Below are 17,784 nucleotides of genomic sequence, written 5' to 3'. Positions count from 1 at the left end.
ACTTGCCTTAGTGGCAGACCAAAGATACGCCCTCGAAAGAGGGAGGTTTGATATCGGTAAAATATGTCTGAAAGGGGCTTTGCAATCCGTTTCTGTGCTCGATCAATATCAATATAAAACCATATCTTTTTGGTTTTCAAATTCTTATCGCTGCTTTTAGTAAGTAATGTTCATAATATATTTGCACTGTCTTTTCTAGATCACCTTAAGTTTATCTGGTGGCCCCATAAATTGTATTTATAATATAGCCAGATAAAAATGTGCTTTAGACATTTATTTAGTTATAAAAAGGACTGTATAGTTTTGTGTTTAATTGAGTTGTACTTCATAGCTTTGATTTAATTTTAATAATTATAAAAATTTATGCATGAAACCAGTGGTTTAAAAAATTATTAATATTGTAATGCGGTTTTATTATGACCCTAAGAAAATAAAGGGAGCTTTCTTTGACATTTATAAATATTATAAATGCACTAGAATGTGGATATCAGTTACTTGGAAAACCATTTGTCAGCCTGTAACTTAACCGTGCTTTAAACAGCTTACGACTTTTCAGCTAGCGGAAAGTTTGGATTCTACCCACAAATTCCCACGCATATCGGCGCAGTTTGTCAATGTGTCACGCCCCGAAAATTGTTTTAATTGCTATTACCGATGCCACGCTGTTTTGCGGGGTCTGTGGCAGAGTCGCTGCTTTCTGGAGACGTGCCCAGAGGCTTCTTCGCGAAATGAAAATTGAACGACAATTTGATTTGCAGCTGTCAACACTTTCGGCCAAGATGCCAAGAAGCCAAGTGCCAATTTGACAGGAGACTTCCTGCGCGCTTCTGTGTGATGTGATGTGTCAATGCGAGGCGAGTTAACCAATATTTTCTGTGGGCCCAGAAGTGGCTGGGCCGCTAATGGCAACAAGTGTCTGACAAGGGCCCGAGCATGAGCTTGGCAATTTGCGCCTAATTTATAGCTGCAGCCGGCAGAGGAGCTCCGCTGCGTTATCTAAAGAGCATATCGGTGTTCGCCGCTCGGCGATGGTCCAACTCATATTCAAAAGCGGTCCGAATCGGAAGTAGCCACCAGGCAGCAAGCCACCAACAGGTGTCCCTGGCCACGTTCGTGGCTGCTAATTTATGGCCATCTGCGGCGTTCTCCGAGCCAAGCCCATGCTGCAATTGATTAATGTCAGTGGTGCAAATTAAGCTGAACACACGGTGCCCCTTGACTTGGCTGTTTAACAAAGACAGGGCGACACACGTGTAAGCCACCTTGGGCGGATGCGCCTGGATGCGGGTGTGTGTTGCTTCATTAGCGCCGACAGCGGCACAAAGAAGCTTCTGCCAGCTGGTGGCTCTGTGGTGACGTGAACTGTCACCGACAGAGAAGTCCGGGCAGACGGGGCAGACGGAAGCCGAGCAGCCCAGGGAGCAGCCAAAAAGCCAGCAGGTAGGCCAAAACGACCTGTCATCACCAGCCAGCCAGAGAGGCCGAGAAAAACTATTTTCCCCACTCGAACTACGACTGGCTCAGGCCGCTGGAAATGCTGCTCCAATAATTCCTTCAGCGAACGATCTTTGTTGCGGGGCCCACGACTAAACGCCGGCGCAAGAATGCAAGCCGAGCCTTACCTCTACTCGTATACACTGAGGAAAATACTAAGGATGTGGACAGAACTCGGGTAACACATCTCTAGGTCGCCTCCGAAAAAAAATAGCGAATTTAATATGGCATAACATTTTAATGGATTTCTTTTCCAATTTTCGCCAATGTTCAGCCATTTAGTTTTAGAACTTAAGGACTTGTTTGCGTAAACACGTATGATAAAAAATAACTAATTAAGAACGAGAACTCTCCAATTTATATGCCTATATTGCGGCAGTGTGGGGGAAATCACGATTCTTCCTGCAGACGGGGCCCCAGGAATGGTCATGACAGCGAGGCCCGGCTCTCTGGGTATCTGGGTATCTGGCTATGTGGCATCAGCAGATGCTGCTCCGCTGCTGGCCGCTTTGAGATGTTTAGCCAGCAGACAAATAAGTTGATGTTGATTGTTTTTGCCTGACTGCGGCACGTAAACGATACTGACAGTCCATGGGCCGGGATCCATCTGCCAGGCGAAACTTAATTTCTACATTTGCCGGCAGATAAAGCGCAGAGTGGGTAAACTGGTAGCCGCACAGTGGGCCAAGTTGGTGGGTTCGTCAGTCGGCAGTCGGCCAAGACGCAGAGCACGCATCTCTTCCATTAGACGCTTTTAGAGATTGTTAAATTCCAATTAACAACTTTTTCTGCCAGTTGGGCCGCTGATTGCCAGGGCATCCCGGCCTGGAAGCTGCCTTTTAAGGCCGCTCCATCTGCAGGTTTCCCGGCTCCCTGGGAGCGAGAACAAGTTGTTTTAGCCAACGTTAATTGAACCCGCACACACTGGCCCTGTATGTATGTAGGTGTCGTCGCATAAGTTGCGTAGTTTGTTTGTTTTGGCCGGCATTTGCGTCGTGAGTCACGTGGCGCGATGTTCCTGCATTGTAATGCTTTATGGAGTCCCATAACCATTTATTTTAATTTTCCTGCATTTGCCTGCGGGCAGAATGGCCTTAACAATGACGTTGGCCGTGCGATCTCATCATCGTTTGATCATCGTGCTCACTTCGAAGCTGTCCGCACGCGGGGTAATGAAAATTAATTGAAAAATTGATTGAAATTGTGCACTGAGCAGTTCAATCAGCGCGAGCCTTTTGTTATTGTTTAGACCTGTCCGTCTTCTTTTTCCTTTTTCGTGGTGGGAAAAGCTCGTGCGCTGGAAAATTGCGATTCCAGTGCTCGCTCAACCCGAAATAGCTTAAATTTGCAATTAATTTAAAAAGTGTTGAATATGATAAACACTGATGATGCCCAAATCCATATCCGACTGTTATGTAACCGTGCCGTTGGAATTGTTGGATAGCAAATTACTTTGGCAGCCGGCGAAATAGGATGCGTCAATCAATGGGCCAAAGCCGCAATTGATGGGAAATTGACAACAATTAGGGCATTCCGAATTGGCCAATACTTGGGGGAGCTGAGAGCTTCGTCCAAAAATATTTGCTTTTGATGTTGTTTACACGTTCGTGTACATCAGACAAACCATTCATAAATCGCTTTTAATAAACAGCTGGAGTAAAGGCGTGGATTGGCAATAACAGCGTAATACCTACTACTTATGGGCGAGGAGGTGCTGATTTGAAAAACGCTCTTTAATGGCTAAATAAATAAGTTAGTCTAAATGGCTTTTTTATTAGGAACAAGAATGTTAAGGTCTTGTGCGAATTAACACGATATATATTTGGAAAATATTCAACTTTCTATTTATAACCGTTACTCGCGTAGTGAGAGGGTATGCTAGATTCGTCGAAAAGTATGTAACAGGTAGAAGGAAGCGTTTCCGACCCCATAAGGTGTATATATTCTAGATCAAGACACTAGTCAAGTCAATCTAGCCATGGTCTGACCGTCCGTCTGTCCGACCATCCGTCCGTCTATCCGTCCATCTATCCGTCCGTCCGTATGAACGCTGAGATCTTGGAAACTATGACAGCTGGAAGAGTCAGACTTGATATGCAGATTCCCGGGCTTCCTACGCAGTGCACGTTTTTAAGCTAGAAAATATACTTTAGCTGAAATGTTTTTGTGTCATCAATACCTATCAATTGACCTAAAAAATGTTTGCCACGCCCACTCTAACACCCACAAACGGCCAAAACGCTTAAATCTGCCTGCCACCCACATTATATATACTGAAATAGAGGGTACGTGACGCTTTACAATATCTCTTTGTGGCTTAAATATTTTAATTTACCTCATGCACCCTCAAGCTGGGTAAAGGGTATCTGATAGTCCTTGTTTTATTTTTATTTATTATGATATGCACTTTTCTGATCAAAATTCCCCAACCGTAAAAAGATAATAGAATAATAATTGTAGATTTAGGCATTAAATGTATACATTTCGGATTTGTTGCTGAATTTAATGGTTCTTTAATAGTTTGCACCTTTTTCGTTTTCTCGAACTAACGGCAGCAAAAATAACTTGTTTATGGTATTTAAACAACATGCTTAAGGAGCATTTGAAGTCATTATTTTTTGCCTTATCTGTTTTCTGTTCTGGTCCCAGAGGTTTCAGTAATTGCTTTAGTAGGAAAAGATACTTCCTGAATTACTAGCTCGAGAGCAGTGATTTATATTTCATGAGAGTCATCCCTTCACTGGAAGCTCACAAATGCAGCAGACTGCTATAAACTCCTGCATTATCTCTGACAATATTTACTCATTAGCCGCTGAATTTCGCTCACGTGGACATAAACAAAGCAAGGAGAAAACAAAGCAAAAACGGTAGAAAGAATAATATATTTTCTAAATGCATTTTCTAGTCCAAAATATTCCCTGCAATCTTCTCGGTTAAGAGATAGCGTTTCTCCAGAATTTATTGTTTAAAGTAAAAGCTAATGCAAACCCACGCCAGCGCTGTGTCGTATGTATGCAAGCCTGTGTATCTTGGACAAGTATCTATGACATCTACCCTGCATTCCGTGCGCCACGTAAACGCCTAATGGCAAATGGCTAACAGCAAATAGCGAATTTGGCCGGTGGCAAATTGTTTGCTTTCGGCCGCCAGGCTCAACTTGTTACAGTGACAAATGACGGCAGATATATCATGATCATCGCACAATAATGATAGTGTCGCGTCGCGCTGTGAAATCATCGTCGATTTGCAGATAGGCGATTGCAGATTGCCGACTGTGCTCAACAATTAAAGACATTTCGGCCAGATCGCAAGATTTATGGCCTTACAACGTGCGTCAGCGTGGAGGTGGAAATCAAAAATCAAACGCACGAAGAGAAATGCTGCTCCATTGATTTATGCAGCTGCTGCCCGGATTTAATGCCCAAACAAAAGTCAATTCAGACGCTGAATGGATGGGCCCTGGCCAAATCCTTTGAGCGGTTTTCCCCAATCAAGCATTTGCATAATCGCCACGCTTAGAGAGCATATCTAAAACATTTCATTCATTCTTTGGGTTAAAGTCTAAGGTCTCAGTCATACAGAAAAGTCATAGCCCGGGTTTCACCTTCACATTTCCATCCTTAGCAAAAACTACACATTAACTTTAAAGGGGGTACGTTTACAAAAATCTACAAGAAATATTGTTAGCTTAAGCAAAACATATTCCATTAGGCAACAGCCCTTTTATCCTATATTTTTATTTTAGTAGACTTACAGCTGATGGGTAACAATTAAGTTAAAATTGCCTAAATCGCGATAGTCCGGAAAAAAATCCACAGCCTAATTTTAGATAAAAGTCAGTAACAGTTTCAGCTGCTTTGTTCCCTGAGTTAGAGAGGAGTTCCAAAGAAACTTGCATAGCCAGTCCGTTGTAGTTCGATTAAAAATATGGAGAAATCTGAGAGGATGAAGTCCCTTGAAAGTTTACGCCGGAACACTGGCCCCCAGCAGCGGCATGTGTGCGCTTTGAAATATTTCTCCCATTGTGAGTAGGCTTACCGTGAAGAAGGAGGTTGGCACAAGGAGTTCCTCCTAGGCAGCCCACCGCATATCCTGCGGCGATGCAGCGCTCGGCACGACTTTTCCCGGCTTTTCTCCTAGCCCAGAATCCCGCTGCAGCCAGGCGGCGCTCGTTGACGTTGTCGGCAGTTAATTGAATTAGTTGTTAATTTATGGCTATGTTTTCACGGGGAATTTTGTGAATGTGCGCTGGGAGCAGATCCCAGGGAATGGAACGGAGAAGCGGTGCTATGTCGAGGACTCCGGCTTTCTTTTGTGACACCGGCGGCGTCGGAGACTGGGACTTGACTTGATTAAACGCCTGCCACTTAAATTGGCATTTAAGCAACGCACTCGGGCACTCACTCCACGCGCCAACCGGTGACAATGGCTTCGGGAAAATAATAAAAGAATAAGTAGAGCACACTTTTCTCAATGGCTGGGGCAAAACTTTTTATTGTACACCCATTTGGGTTTAATGAGCGAATCGCGCACACGGTTCGAAAATGGCTTTGAAAATGCTTTCGAAACCGGCTCGGATGCGCGAGGAGCGTTCCGAATACGCGGCAGCTGGACGGCAACTGAAATCCGCATGCCACACGGCTCGCAGCCGGCGTGGCTGCTGCTGCGGCAACATGTTGCTCGGCAACATTGTGAGTGCCTGCTTCGACTCTTATCACTGCACTGTGGTCAAAAAACTCTTTTTTCCGCGCAAAAAGAGGCTATTTCTTTGTGTAAGATCCCGTTTTGGAATAACTCTAATATTTTAAATACCAAACCGTAGAAATTTCTTTTCGTGGGAACAACGTTTTCTTTGACACATTCCAGAAAATAATAAGCAACATAAATATTTTTAAAATGTTTAACAAAATTATATTTTTGTCATTCCTGATGCTATTCAACGTACTACTTTCACCTAAAAGGCTTACAATGTAAGGAAGGACATATATATATAATTTAATCTTTCTTATAGCCTGTGAAAAATCCATAAGATCTTGATTTATATGACTTGTGTACTTCTTTCCACAGTGCCGGACTTTGCCGAGCTTTCACGGAGCTTTCCACAACGACGAACGACCTCAGATTGGGCACCGGGCTGTTCTTGTTGCCCGCAACTTGTTGTGATACCTCTCAGAGGCTGATAAGAAGAATTGCGCCAAATCAACCGAATTTAAATGCGGCCTTATTGGACTCTGCCGCCCATTTTAATTATGAGTTGGCGCCGCTTATAAAACCCGAGTTTAATTGTCGTCATTAATCAATTTAACAGCAAGCAATTTCTAATTTTACCTCAAGTTATCAGCAGGCAATATTTTTGAAAAGGGGAACTGCTGCTGAGAAAGCCTGCTAAAAACACTTGTTGATAGTCCGAAGGGAAATAGGGTTTTAAAAGCACCTGAATGGAGGCACTTCTGGGTTCTGTCCTGGGATAAGGGACACAAAAAGCTTTCAGAAAGTTTACGGAATCACATATATCCTGCTTACTAAGCAACTGTTTTTGCATGGCGGTTGACTTTCAACCAGCGTCGTTTTCACCTCGTATAACATGCAGGCGTTAAGATAAAGTTTGAGATTAGAATCTAATAAATATGGGAACCACTTGATAGATTGTCTCACCCTCTGCTTCAACACCTAGATAAGCTGGCTTCTGGAGATAATATATCGCTTGTCTGGTAATTGTCACAGGCAAATGTTGACTCTACGGTTGTTCTGATAAGTCCTCAATTATCTGTATTTGATTTGGCAAGCTTTGGGAACGGAAAACGAAAGCCCCAAAACACCGAATGATTGTATTGCCAAATAGTATCCGCTAGTGGATCTCTTTGATGGCCCACCGCTAATGCGTAAACAAACATGTGCAAATCGTTCTTTTAAGCCCATTTTAATTCCAAACTCTTTGTTTGCCCACATTATCAAAGAAGTTACGCCGCTTAGGACACAACGTAGGTGAAGGCGAAACCAGCCTCATTCTGCCGGTAGATGTCGTCGCTGTTGAAGAGAACCATCAAAGGACCGGGATTGTTGCCTAAAAAGGAGAAAGGTGGTAAAACTATACAGTTGTCGACATTTACTGGTGTTTTTAAGTGGCCAACAAATCCTCCACCTCTCTGTCTTATGTTTTCAGAAACTTGTTCACTAGTGCTTGTGAGCTTCGCCACCTCCAAAAGCTCCATGGAACTTACTTGTTATGACCACATCCTTCTTAATGGAGCCACAGAAGTAGGTGGCGTGCTTGTGGCTGTCTTCAAAGGTCGCCTGTGGCACCATCAGGAAATCGGCATCCAGGTCGTTGGTACTATCGCTGCTATAACAGTTTTCATCGGTCATCATGGTGGAGGCGGAGACGACGTCCCCAACGTTGAAGTCGTAGGCGCGAATGCTGTTTAGAAAAAGGTAAGAAATAATTTTGTGATAATTATGTGGTACGAGTTATTCCACTTACGTAAGAAGCTTGGTCCCCGTTTGGCGACGGAAGCAGATGGCGTAGTTCATGTGGGACGGATAGATGCCATTTCCGTTGTTGTAGTTAAAAGACTTGACCGTGCCCTTCGTCGGGGGGAAGTACTGCAGGCAGCCGGGAGGGGCCACAAAGTAGCCGTCCTTAATGGTGCTGGCTCGACCCTCGATGGTGGCCTCCTCCTCCTCCTCCAGATCCAGGGATCGAACGGAGGCTCCGGCCGGGCACTCCAGCTGGGTCACAGTCATGTCCCAGTAGGGATCGGGCAGGCTATTGGCTCCCGCGCGATCGGCCAACCTAATGAGCAGATCCACCACAGATTCACCATCGGTGGCATTGAAGGGCACATAGATGTGCTGCCAGACCTCCGTGCCGCACAGTTTCAATCCGTTTACCTCGAAGTAGTCCTGGGTGCACTCGGCATAGGTCAGGCCCGATCCACCTGATTCCAGTGTGGGTTGGGCCAGGGTCATGGCCCAGTCAATGCGCAACTGGCAAACGTACTTGCTGTACGCTTTTATATGGTACTCGCACTCCCGCGGGGGATTCGAGGGGTTCGCCAGATTTATGTTCTTCGAGGAGGTGGATCCTCCACAGGTGGGCTTGGCCACCGAAGCGGCTTGGATGGCTGAAACTGCCACCAGGAGCAGCAGGCTGCTAGCTATCCAGTTCTTCATCGTTCTGAGTCTCCACGGCGGTCAGCCAGTGGGTTTTTATGCCCCTCCGGCAATCTCACCTGTCACTCCTATCGCGCCCAATTGTCCAGGTTCTAGTGTCAACAACCATGATCGATTGGTTTTATCGCTCCGCTGGCCCAAGGGGGCACCTGCAGTCTAACGACAAAATCGCAAGCATTTGGAGACTCTCGAGCGCTTTATCGGCTACCTACATTTTTACGAGCTTTGCTTGAAATACAAATCTAAGTTATTGGGTTTAATTAAAAGAAAATTGCAGTGATGTCCTTATATGCAGGGGAGGCATATCACTGTGGTCGGCAGTCCAGGTAGTCGTGAACGCTTGCCACTTTTTTAGACCCTTGCAGAGGGTATAATGATTGCAGTCAGAAGTTTGCAACGCAGTGAAGGAGACGTTTCCGACCCCATAAAGTATATATTTTCTTGATCAGTATCACTAGACAAATCGATCAAGCCATGTCCGTTTTTCCGTCCGTCTGTATGTCCGTTTCTACGCAAACAAGTCTTTCAGTTTTAAAGCTATCGGGCTGAAACTTTGTTTCTATGCCTGGTAGTATATAGGTCGGAACTAGCCGAATCAAAGAACTAAAATTGGTGTGAAAATAATATGAAAAAATTATATCTTCGGTGTTTTTTAGCATATAACCTCCACGCTTGGAATTAATTAAATTTTATTAAAATCAGACGACTTTATCATATAGCTGTCATAGGAAAGATCGGAAAATGGGTGTGTTAAGCAGCTCGTGCTAAAACTTTTGCTTTACGTCTTTTTCCGCACGCTAGCTTAGCGGAATATCCTAGAAATATCTAGATATTAAGTCATTATCATAGATTTTAATATTAGCAAACAATTTTCTGATATCTAATAAAAATACATCTTAATGAGGTAAGGGGTCTTGACAATCGAACCTTAAAATTAAAAAAAGTTCTAACATCAACATTTTGTGACGAAAAATACTCGTACATTAGACGAAATAAACAAATTTTATTAAATGTTTTTATTCGAAACGCTGCAATAAAAGATACTGTGTTAGGCGAGAAGCTTTAATGTTTTGCACTTATTTGAGTAGAATCTAATAGTATGTGGTAAAAACCCTCATCAGGGCCTCCTTGCTACGTTAAAAAGTTCTGCAAGGGCATAAAAATAAAAAAAAAGACGTGGGGCACTAGGTTACCCCACCGGTCTTTTATGATTACCAATTTTGTTGGTGCTTACTTTCGCTGCCAATGCTCTAGTCTTAGTATGAAAATTCGAAAGCAATAAACAAATTTTCCATCTACGCGCAATCTTTTTTAATCGGACTATTATAGCAGTGCGACTTCGACACTACGTAGACAGCTATCTAGAGGTATTTCTTATCGCATTTCAACTTTCCTGCAAGAATGCAGAAGCAAAACAACCAATTCTAATTTAATCCCAATAAAACCCATCGATTAGAGATAAGTTTTGATGTTCACCTATTTGACAGGGCCGTTATCAGTTAATTGTGCGAGGTTCTAAACGGAAATCGGTGGACTGGCACTTTTTAAAATATTTCTATATTTCTACTGTTAAAAGAACGCTCCTCTGTAGCTGCATTTGTCGAAGCTATTGCCCAATTCATGTTGTGCAAGTCCCCTCTAATTGGGGTCTTGTCACTTTCACACACCCTCTAGTACTTGCGCCGTCTCTTTTTCTTTTTAACATCATCATCGTTAGTATCGATCGTCACCTTCATTTATGGCGATGATAATGAGATAGCTAGCCAGCGTTCTTCACGACACCTAGAAACCCCGTCCAAAATTCAAAAAGTTAGCAAACATAACCCAGTTTTGACAGTTCTAATATCACAGTAATGGACACTTCGTCGAGGTTCAATGACTTGATCGATCGTCAATGGGCAAACAAGTTAATAGACGCAACTAGCTCGGTTTGAATATTCATGCCGGTAAGTGACGAACCGATCTTCTTCCAAATATTGACACGCCAGTGCTTCTAACACGAAAATCTCATCACCGCATCGCTGACAGCGCCGCTGTATCTTTCGGATTCTATGGCCGAAGAAGCGCTATAAAAGCGGTGCGACCCCACGAGATCCACACAGTCGTTGTGAAAGTGCGTGGGTGCAGAGAACTTGAGTGAAACCGAGGGTTGGATATGATTGGATATACGCTGCTGCTCCTGGGAATTTTGGCCTTTGCGCAAGCGCAGATGCTGAATGACACAAGTGGCCTGGCTGTCCAGGAGCCTGGCCTGTGGCGCCAGGGAAGAAGAAGGAGTGTCTTGGCGGACAGCTGCCTCACCAACAGCGGCACCACCGGCACCTGCCTCACCCGCTTCAAGTGCATGCGGCAATCGGGTACCGTCAACGGATACTGCGGAACCTACGGTGTTTGCTGTGAAAGTGAGTCGAAGAAAGTGATACAGAGAGCGATAGCCCTCGAAGTGGGTCAATAAGTAATCTACATACATTTTCGCATTTTATAAACTTTTCCTTGAGAGAGCTTCTTCTTTGATATGAGTTTTTACAAGAAATTTTTCTACTAGAAAGTTATATTAAGGGCTGTTTTTTTAACTTGGATAAAGTAAATGTTTAAAATTTGTTTTTTATTTTTGAAATCAAATCTATGGTTTTTAATACTCTCAAAATAACAACCTTGCTTAAATACGAACAATGTTAGTTAAATATTATTTTTAACTACATATTAATTTTGTTTGTGAAAATGTGATGTACAGGCAAAACATGCAATTATTTGTGCACTCATTTTTGAGGACCTGTATATGACTTATACATGAATTGGATATTGAAACAGACCTGTAATTTATCGTCTCCTATAGCAAACCTACAAGTGGGATCTTCAACGCGTCAGAAGCGAACTATAATAAAGAATCCTGGCACAATATCCAGTGATTTGAATACCTACACGATCGAGGCCTTTAGCAGCAATGTTCAGCAGTTGAGAATTGATTTTGAGCAGTTTGTGATGCAGCAGCCCACCGATACGGATGGGGTTCTTGAGTGCCTGGACTATTTCGAGGCGGGCGGCTTCAAGTTGTGCGGCGTGAACGATGGCCAACACCTGTACCTGCCCTTCAATGCTGCTGCAGGCGTTGATCAGGTGACCCTCACATTTGCCGTGACCTCCAGAGGAACTGCCCCCATTTGGAGGCTGATTGTGACCCAGCTGGAGGGGCCACCGGCGAGTAGCCGCCGGCGTTCCAGCACTTCTGCCGGCCTGGGCGCCTCCACCAATTCTCTGCAGGATCTGCGCGACATTTTTGCCACCCATCACGCCGACTACGAGCTGCTGGCTCCGCCGGGTTGCCAACAGTACTATACGGATACATCGGGAACCATTCGCAGCTTCAACTTCCAGACCTCAGTGGTCAGCAACTATATGCCCGACTTAAGCTACAATATCTGCATCAAGTCTGTGACCAGTGCCAGCATGATCGAGTGAGTATGAGTATTACAAAGGATCCTTCAACATATAAAAGGATTTCCTTTTAAAGCTGAAATAATATGTGGCTAGCCTAAAAAGTATTTTAAAAAGAAATTATGGAAAGAAGGAAAGAAAGTTATTACTGTTACGGACCCTAGACATTTTAAATATTCTTTGGCTTCTGATGATTTATAAACGAGTCAATTTTTTTGTTCATCATTTGTTTCAGTATATCTTCAAAAGATATTAGTGCATTATTTACATTTTGAGGCCCCTTTTCCGTCTGTGTCCTAATGCAACGCTTGCTTCCAGATACTCCTTCAGCAAGTTCTCCATGTCGGTGCAGTCGGATACCAGCGAGGGGTACGACGAGTTCTGCCACGCCACTGTCCACACGGCCGGCAGGCAGGAGGACTATTTGATGATACCGCAGGGCATTCTGGCCAAAAACATGGCCTACCAGCCTACATACTACTGCGGCACCAACGACAACCTACTGGTATATGGTGAGTAGATGGAGTTTTGGGGGAACTCCCGTTGACAAACCAGTTGATATGGGGCTTCTATCTTGCAGCTTCGCCGCCCTATTTGATGCACTTCTCCAGCGATGAGATCACTTTGAATCGGGACGTGGAGACGGGCTTCAGCATGACCTATCGCCTGAGGAACTCGCTCCTTTAAAATCATGTACTTTGAAATAGCTTGGATAGTTTCTCGCCTAGAATTTAATAAACTCGAATGTCTTTAAGCAATAACCGTCTTTGAGATTGTGTCTGGTATTCAGTTAATGAGCATGTCGAATCGAGGGGATTATGACAACTTAGGGGTTGGGGCAGTGGACCACACACAATCAAACGCACTCGCAAAAAGTTGGACAAACGCATTAAGGAGCTTGTGCGGTCAGCGACACGATTATCCTTTTAGTTGCGTAATTAGTGTGATTAAAGTCAAGAGCTCCAAGGCCCGATGGGGTGCCAATACCCCGAAGCCCCGTTCCGCCAATGGAGCTGTGATGCCGCAAGAGAACAACGACAAGCAAATAGAAATGTATAAAATGCGCCATTGGCAGCTTTGAGAGCTGGGAAGCGAACCGAGTCGGTAGCCTCAGCCCCTTTCCCGATGACTTTCACTTCGACAAGGTGCTAGATTTGGAAGCCCGCTAATTGACGGCCAGCACATTCTTCTGGCGATCATGGCTCATTTATCACCGGCTCCGAGAATCACTCTCACCCACTCACTCCAATCTCTCCTGGTGTAAATTGTAAAATAAGCCAATCAGGCACATGCCCAATCCCAACGGTCAATATTGGTGATTGGTTGGGGGAGTCTCTTTATGGCTGGATTAGCGTGCTCGCACCTGCTGTGGGTAGTCCTATTATACGGGGATCGGGGGGATGGGAGCTTTCTAACAAGCCCAGACTCCCTCCTCATTAATGGTAAGGGAGGCATTACTTATACAAAAGCCCTGCAAAAATACTCCTTGTATAGTGCTTGCAAAACATAATAAACACAGAGGCGCAGGCAATCGCTAACGGTGACGCAGTTTTGTTTCTGTCTCAACTTGAAAGCCATAATAAACTGTGGTGTATAATATATATACTTTATTATCGTATTATAAACTTAATGAATTCAGTTGATAATGAGGGTATCTACAACATAATACTTTAACTGGATTTAACGATGATGATATTAAGAAACAAACCTTTTTTATAAAATTAAATCCCTTTCTTTAAACGATATTAATTACTTTATATTGAAAGCGAAAAAAGTATTAGGCACTCGACTACGGCATCTATGGGTCGTTGGGCCTTCCTAATTTGTATCTTCAGCTTTTTTTCCGTAGGTGGCAAACAACAAGCCATAAAGCAAAGTTTCCTTGGAATGGCTGGCAGCGGCTTTCCCAGGTACAAACTGCTAAATGTTGCTCATAAATTAACGCCAAACTAAACTGCTGCTGGATAGTGGTTGGAGGGCTGGGGATCCCAGGACCTCCTGAGGTGGCTGAGGCTAAATGCTGTGAGTGGCAAAAGATCGACGACAGCCAGCAACTGGCAACGCGTCGCAGCTGCAGTGAAAATAACGAAAATGCATTTTAAAACCCCCAAAAGCAAACGAGGCGAAGGACGGAGCGAGGAAAAGCCAGGAAAAACACACGGGGCGTGCAGAAGGAAAAGGGCAGCGTTTCACTGGACTGGCCAGTCTCTTTCTCCCTCTCTCTTTCTTGCTCGCCCAGCGTGTCTGTGTGTTTAAGTAATGATTTCGTAAAATATGCGCAAAAGTGCTAGCACCAACACCCGGCAATATGGTGCCCTAAATGGAGTGTAACCGGAAGTGCGAATAGCGTGCAGCTGGGACGACCAGTTGACCAAGATAAGACTCGCCTTCAAATCGGGCTTAAAGCCCTTAAAGCCACCTCGCATTGATTGCTAATACGCAAAAAGATGAAACTCGGACACACGAGTGCAAGCCAATTTGTCACGGCCAACAGGGGTGCGAAAATGCATGCCAAAGTGGGTGACACAAAGCTGCAGTTTTTGGTTCGCGAAAGTGCCAATGGGAACAGTAAGGGTCCGTGTAAGTGCACTGAGAAAAACACGTCAGTAAAGTGTTCGTGCGCTTTCCATCATAACGTTTTCTAAATCAGAAGCAACCTCTTAAATGAATTTAAAATGTAAAATATAAGTTTTCGTTCCGTAACATAATTTCTAACATAGTTCCTGAACTTTGATTTGAAATATCGTCCTAGGGTGTCTAAAAGTTTGTAATGATATTGTTATAATGTATACATTTAAAGACCACTTTTAGACACCTTCTTGCCTTTTTCGAGCATCGTATACAAAATGCATAGACTAACACTTAAAATCTTAAATATATACGTTCCAGTAATTATAAAAATGCCAGGAATTGATGACCCACTTTGATCGTATTTTCACCGTGCATGTCGTGCACGGCTCCTTCTCGCCGAGCTGTTGTAGTCTTATCAACACATTGTTGCCAACATGCAGGCTCATGAAATGAAACGAAAATATTGAAGCTGTCCTTTGTGGCGGGCGGTCCTTTATCGAGCGCTGCCCACCGAAATGTCCTGCTCCCATAACATTTCTAAAGACAAAAACTGCGAATTCGAGATACAATTGCAATGCAGAGTATGAGAAGGAGAGAGCGCAGCGTAGGGAGGAAGGGAACAGGGCGGGAACCACTCACGTGTGCTCTGTGTGCGAATTTTTGTTGATTTCCATGGCATATTTTACACTGCCCGTAAATACACACGCGTACGTGTGTGCGAGGGTGCAGCAAGGAATAAAATTGAAATGAAATATGCAAACATGAAAAATATGCGCCAGCCCGAAAATATGCCACGAAAAAATTGCCAGTTTACAGAGAGCCCCGAGACACACAGAGCTGCAGCTCCGGACTCAGATCCAACTGCACACGCCCACCCGTCCACGCACCCACACACTGGCACTGGCCACTCGGCGATTTATTGCATTATCAATAAAGTGAATAAATTTTGAGGTTATTGTGGCGTGATAACGGCAATTTTTGTACTTGCTCTTGTTTCTCCAGCATTCCGACGGTCGCCTGCGTCGCCTGTGTGCGTGGGCGGGCGTATCTGTGTGCGGCGTCCCGGGATGGTAATGCTGTGTAAATGGCGCTGTTAATTAAAAAATCACACCCCTGCGTATCGCAGTCGCCAACAATTAACTGATTAAATGCTTAAGCCGCTTGGCTTAAAGACTTCGCATTCAAATTGGCCGCATATACTAGGGATTTCGCCAAGGGTTATCGAATGCAAAAACGCTTCACTTGAATGGCCAATGGGAGCACTAAAGGATTCAACTCTTGCTTTCCCTCGTTGCGGGAAATGTAGGCCAATCCAAGTGGCAAACATGTAGTACATAAACATTCCAGATCTTCAAAGTGCTCAAGTAATTAACTTCTGATTCTGGCATCGATTTATTCAAGTCACAATGCTAAGTTTATTTGTGGCTTAAACACGTTGTATTATCGTAATACAATTAGATATTAAGTAATAGTTAAACAAAATAAATAACAAAAACTAAAAAATAATAATTAAATATTAATGGACAGGATTTAGGTTACTATAAAGTGGTTAATAAGTGCAAAATAATAATTTTTGCTCAATCCGGTTTTATCGATTTAGTGACTTGATTATTGGTCCACAGCCTGATTTCTCCCTTTAATTGGCACATAGCTCTTTAATTAGCTGCTAATAGTCCGCAAACTTGGCACCTGAAGACACAAAGCCTCTGTCCGGCGTTACAACAATGGCACGTGTATCTAAACATCGCCACGGTCTATGGCTTTATATATTTTGAGACCCTCCGCGAGTTCTTCTGTGTTTACATTCCCACAGAACACAGAATCCCAGAATGAGTCAGGGAAACCTCACACCACTTATTGGCCAGCTAATTCATGCGGAAATGCAAATCCAAATTCAAAACCAAATCCTAAACGGAAAGCAAAACCAAATCGAAATCCCGTCCTACGTCGTGGAGTTTAAGCTCGAATTCGAGTTTGAGTTTGAGTCCGCATGCAAATCGAGTCGGCGACACGGTAACTGTTTGAACTATGAATTTCTCGCCGTTTGTGTTTATGGAAATTTCGGGAATTATGCAAAACGCTGCTGACTCACGCACACCCACACGCAGCCCATTTGTATTCTAACACCTTTTGTGTGTGGGTGCTGGCCCGGCCATTGTTTGCCCCTCCTGTATGAGTTATAATATGTTAATCGCTACCGTTTGCCTGTTTGCATATTGAATAATTGCCTTTATGTGTGGGCGTTCCGGGCCTTTGTTTGTCGCTGGTCAATAGGTTCCATTATGGAAAAATTGGCGGACACATCAAACTGTCAACAGATCAAACAACGGCGGCACTTTCAACATTAGCTATGCGACGATCCGGTGAAAGGGGTATTTCGCGGCAGGAGGGCTGACAGGCGATGACGATGGCGACAAAGTGGGCGCATTATGAGCCTCCCCTGGCTCCATGGCTCACCCAGCCCTCCCAGCCCTCCCAGCCACCCTGCAAATGAGCGAGCCGAGCTGCGTTTTAATAAATTTGTAAACAGATTTGTTAATTTCAGCATAAAATTTTGATGAGAATTCAGCCATATTGTGCACGGTGCTGCTCTCCTGGAGAAAGCTCCTATCTCTCTGCGAGTGTGTGCGGCTGTGTGCGGCTGTGTGCGTGCGATGGTGTTAAGTATGCGTGTTCAACACAAATAACGATAAAAACACAGAGTTAACTGCAGGCAGTCAGTAACGGGGAAAGCACTGGGAGAAACTATGCCAGCTAGACCCCGCGACTTTTAGATATCAGCTTAGAGGGTGCGAGGAAGAAGGCGATGTGGATGCAGCAAAAAAAATTTAACGAATAAGCATAGTATACAAAATGTTGTGCCCTATACTACACTATGAGCATATGCATTTCGAAAAAATGGTTTAAAATTCGTTTTCCTCCCAAGGCAATGCCAAATGTGTATTTTTTTCTCTGCAGGAGCAAGCGAGCGTTGAGCCGGATTTTAAGGCAGGCAAATGAAACTCCCGCCGCACAGAGTGTGACTGTGCGTGTGTATCCCTTAAGCACAGCATCACCATCAGCAGGAGCAACAACAACATTGTGGAGAAAAGGCGTAAGAGTTTAATGAAA

The 17,784-nt window shown here is 44.1% G+C and overlaps 3 protein-coding genes across 5 annotated transcripts in view; 1 reads left to right on the top strand and 2 right to left on the bottom strand.

Moving 5' to 3' along the window:
* LOC108029739 (calcitonin gene-related peptide type 1 receptor) overlaps nucleotides 1–6,100 on the bottom strand; it is a 31,487-nt gene extending 25,387 nt beyond the window's left edge. For all 3 annotated transcript variants that reach the window (XM_050887198.1, XM_017102225.3, XM_050887199.1), the window contains exon 1: nucleotides 5,533–6,100. The gene's annotated coding sequence lies outside the window, so the exon portion shown is untranslated. The remainder of the gene's footprint in view (nucleotides 1–5,532) is intronic.
* Nucleotides 6,101–7,395: 1,295 nt separating this feature from the next.
* Nucleotides 7,396–8,700, bottom strand: LOC108029373 (uncharacterized). Its single transcript, XM_017101601.2, has 3 exons — nucleotides 7,976–8,700; nucleotides 7,716–7,912; nucleotides 7,396–7,558 (listed from the first exon to the last, which is right to left on the bottom strand). The coding sequence occupies exons 1-3, from the start codon at nucleotides 8,665–8,667 to the stop codon at nucleotides 7,464–7,466; spliced, it is 984 nt and encodes a 327-aa protein (XP_016957090.1). The 5' UTR covers nucleotides 8,668–8,700; the 3' UTR covers nucleotides 7,396–7,463.
* A 2,093-nt stretch (nucleotides 8,701–10,793) lies between these two features.
* LOC108029427 (uncharacterized) lies at nucleotides 10,794–12,863 on the top strand. Its single transcript, XM_017101672.3, has 4 exons — nucleotides 10,794–11,069; nucleotides 11,504–12,122; nucleotides 12,421–12,614; nucleotides 12,683–12,863. Exons 1-4 carry the CDS (start codon nucleotides 10,823–10,825, stop codon nucleotides 12,787–12,789), a joined length of 1,167 nt encoding a protein of 388 aa, XP_016957161.1. The 5' UTR covers nucleotides 10,794–10,822; the 3' UTR covers nucleotides 12,790–12,863.
* The last annotated feature ends 4,921 nt before the right edge of the window (nucleotides 12,864–17,784 follow it).

Source organism: Drosophila biarmipes, chromosome 2R, assembly GCF_025231255.1.
Source record: "Drosophila biarmipes strain raj3 chromosome 2R, RU_DBia_V1.1, whole genome shotgun sequence".
Taxonomy (NCBI): domain Eukaryota; kingdom Metazoa; phylum Arthropoda; class Insecta; order Diptera; family Drosophilidae; genus Drosophila; species Drosophila biarmipes.
Note: the sequence above shows the minus strand (reverse complement) of the source record. Positions and strands in the feature narration are given on the sequence as shown.

Excerpts from the sequence above, each read along its gene's own strand:
- LOC108029373 (XM_017101601.2), bottom strand. The coding sequence starts at position 8,667 with ATGAAGAACTGGATAGCTAGCAGCCTGCTGCTCCTGGTGGCAGTTTCA. Across the intron at positions 7,913-7,975 it reads ACGGGGACCAAGCTTCTTAC|CATTCGCGCCTACGACTTCA; the intron begins GTAAGTGGAATA and ends TTTTCTAAACAG. Across the intron at positions 7,559-7,715 it reads GAAGGATGTGGTCATAACAA|GCAACAATCCCGGTCCTTTG; the intron begins GTAAGTTCCATG and ends TCTCCTTTTTAG.
- LOC108029427 (XM_017101672.3), top strand. The coding sequence starts at position 10,823 with ATGATTGGATATACGCTGCTGCTCCTGGGAATTTTGGCCTTTGCGCAA. Across the intron at positions 11,070-11,503 it reads CTACGGTGTTTGCTGTGAAA|CAAACCTACAAGTGGGATCT; the intron begins GTGAGTCGAAGA and ends CGTCTCCTATAG. Across the intron at positions 12,615-12,682 it reads CGACAACCTACTGGTATATG|CTTCGCCGCCCTATTTGATG; the intron begins GTGAGTAGATGG and ends TCTATCTTGCAG.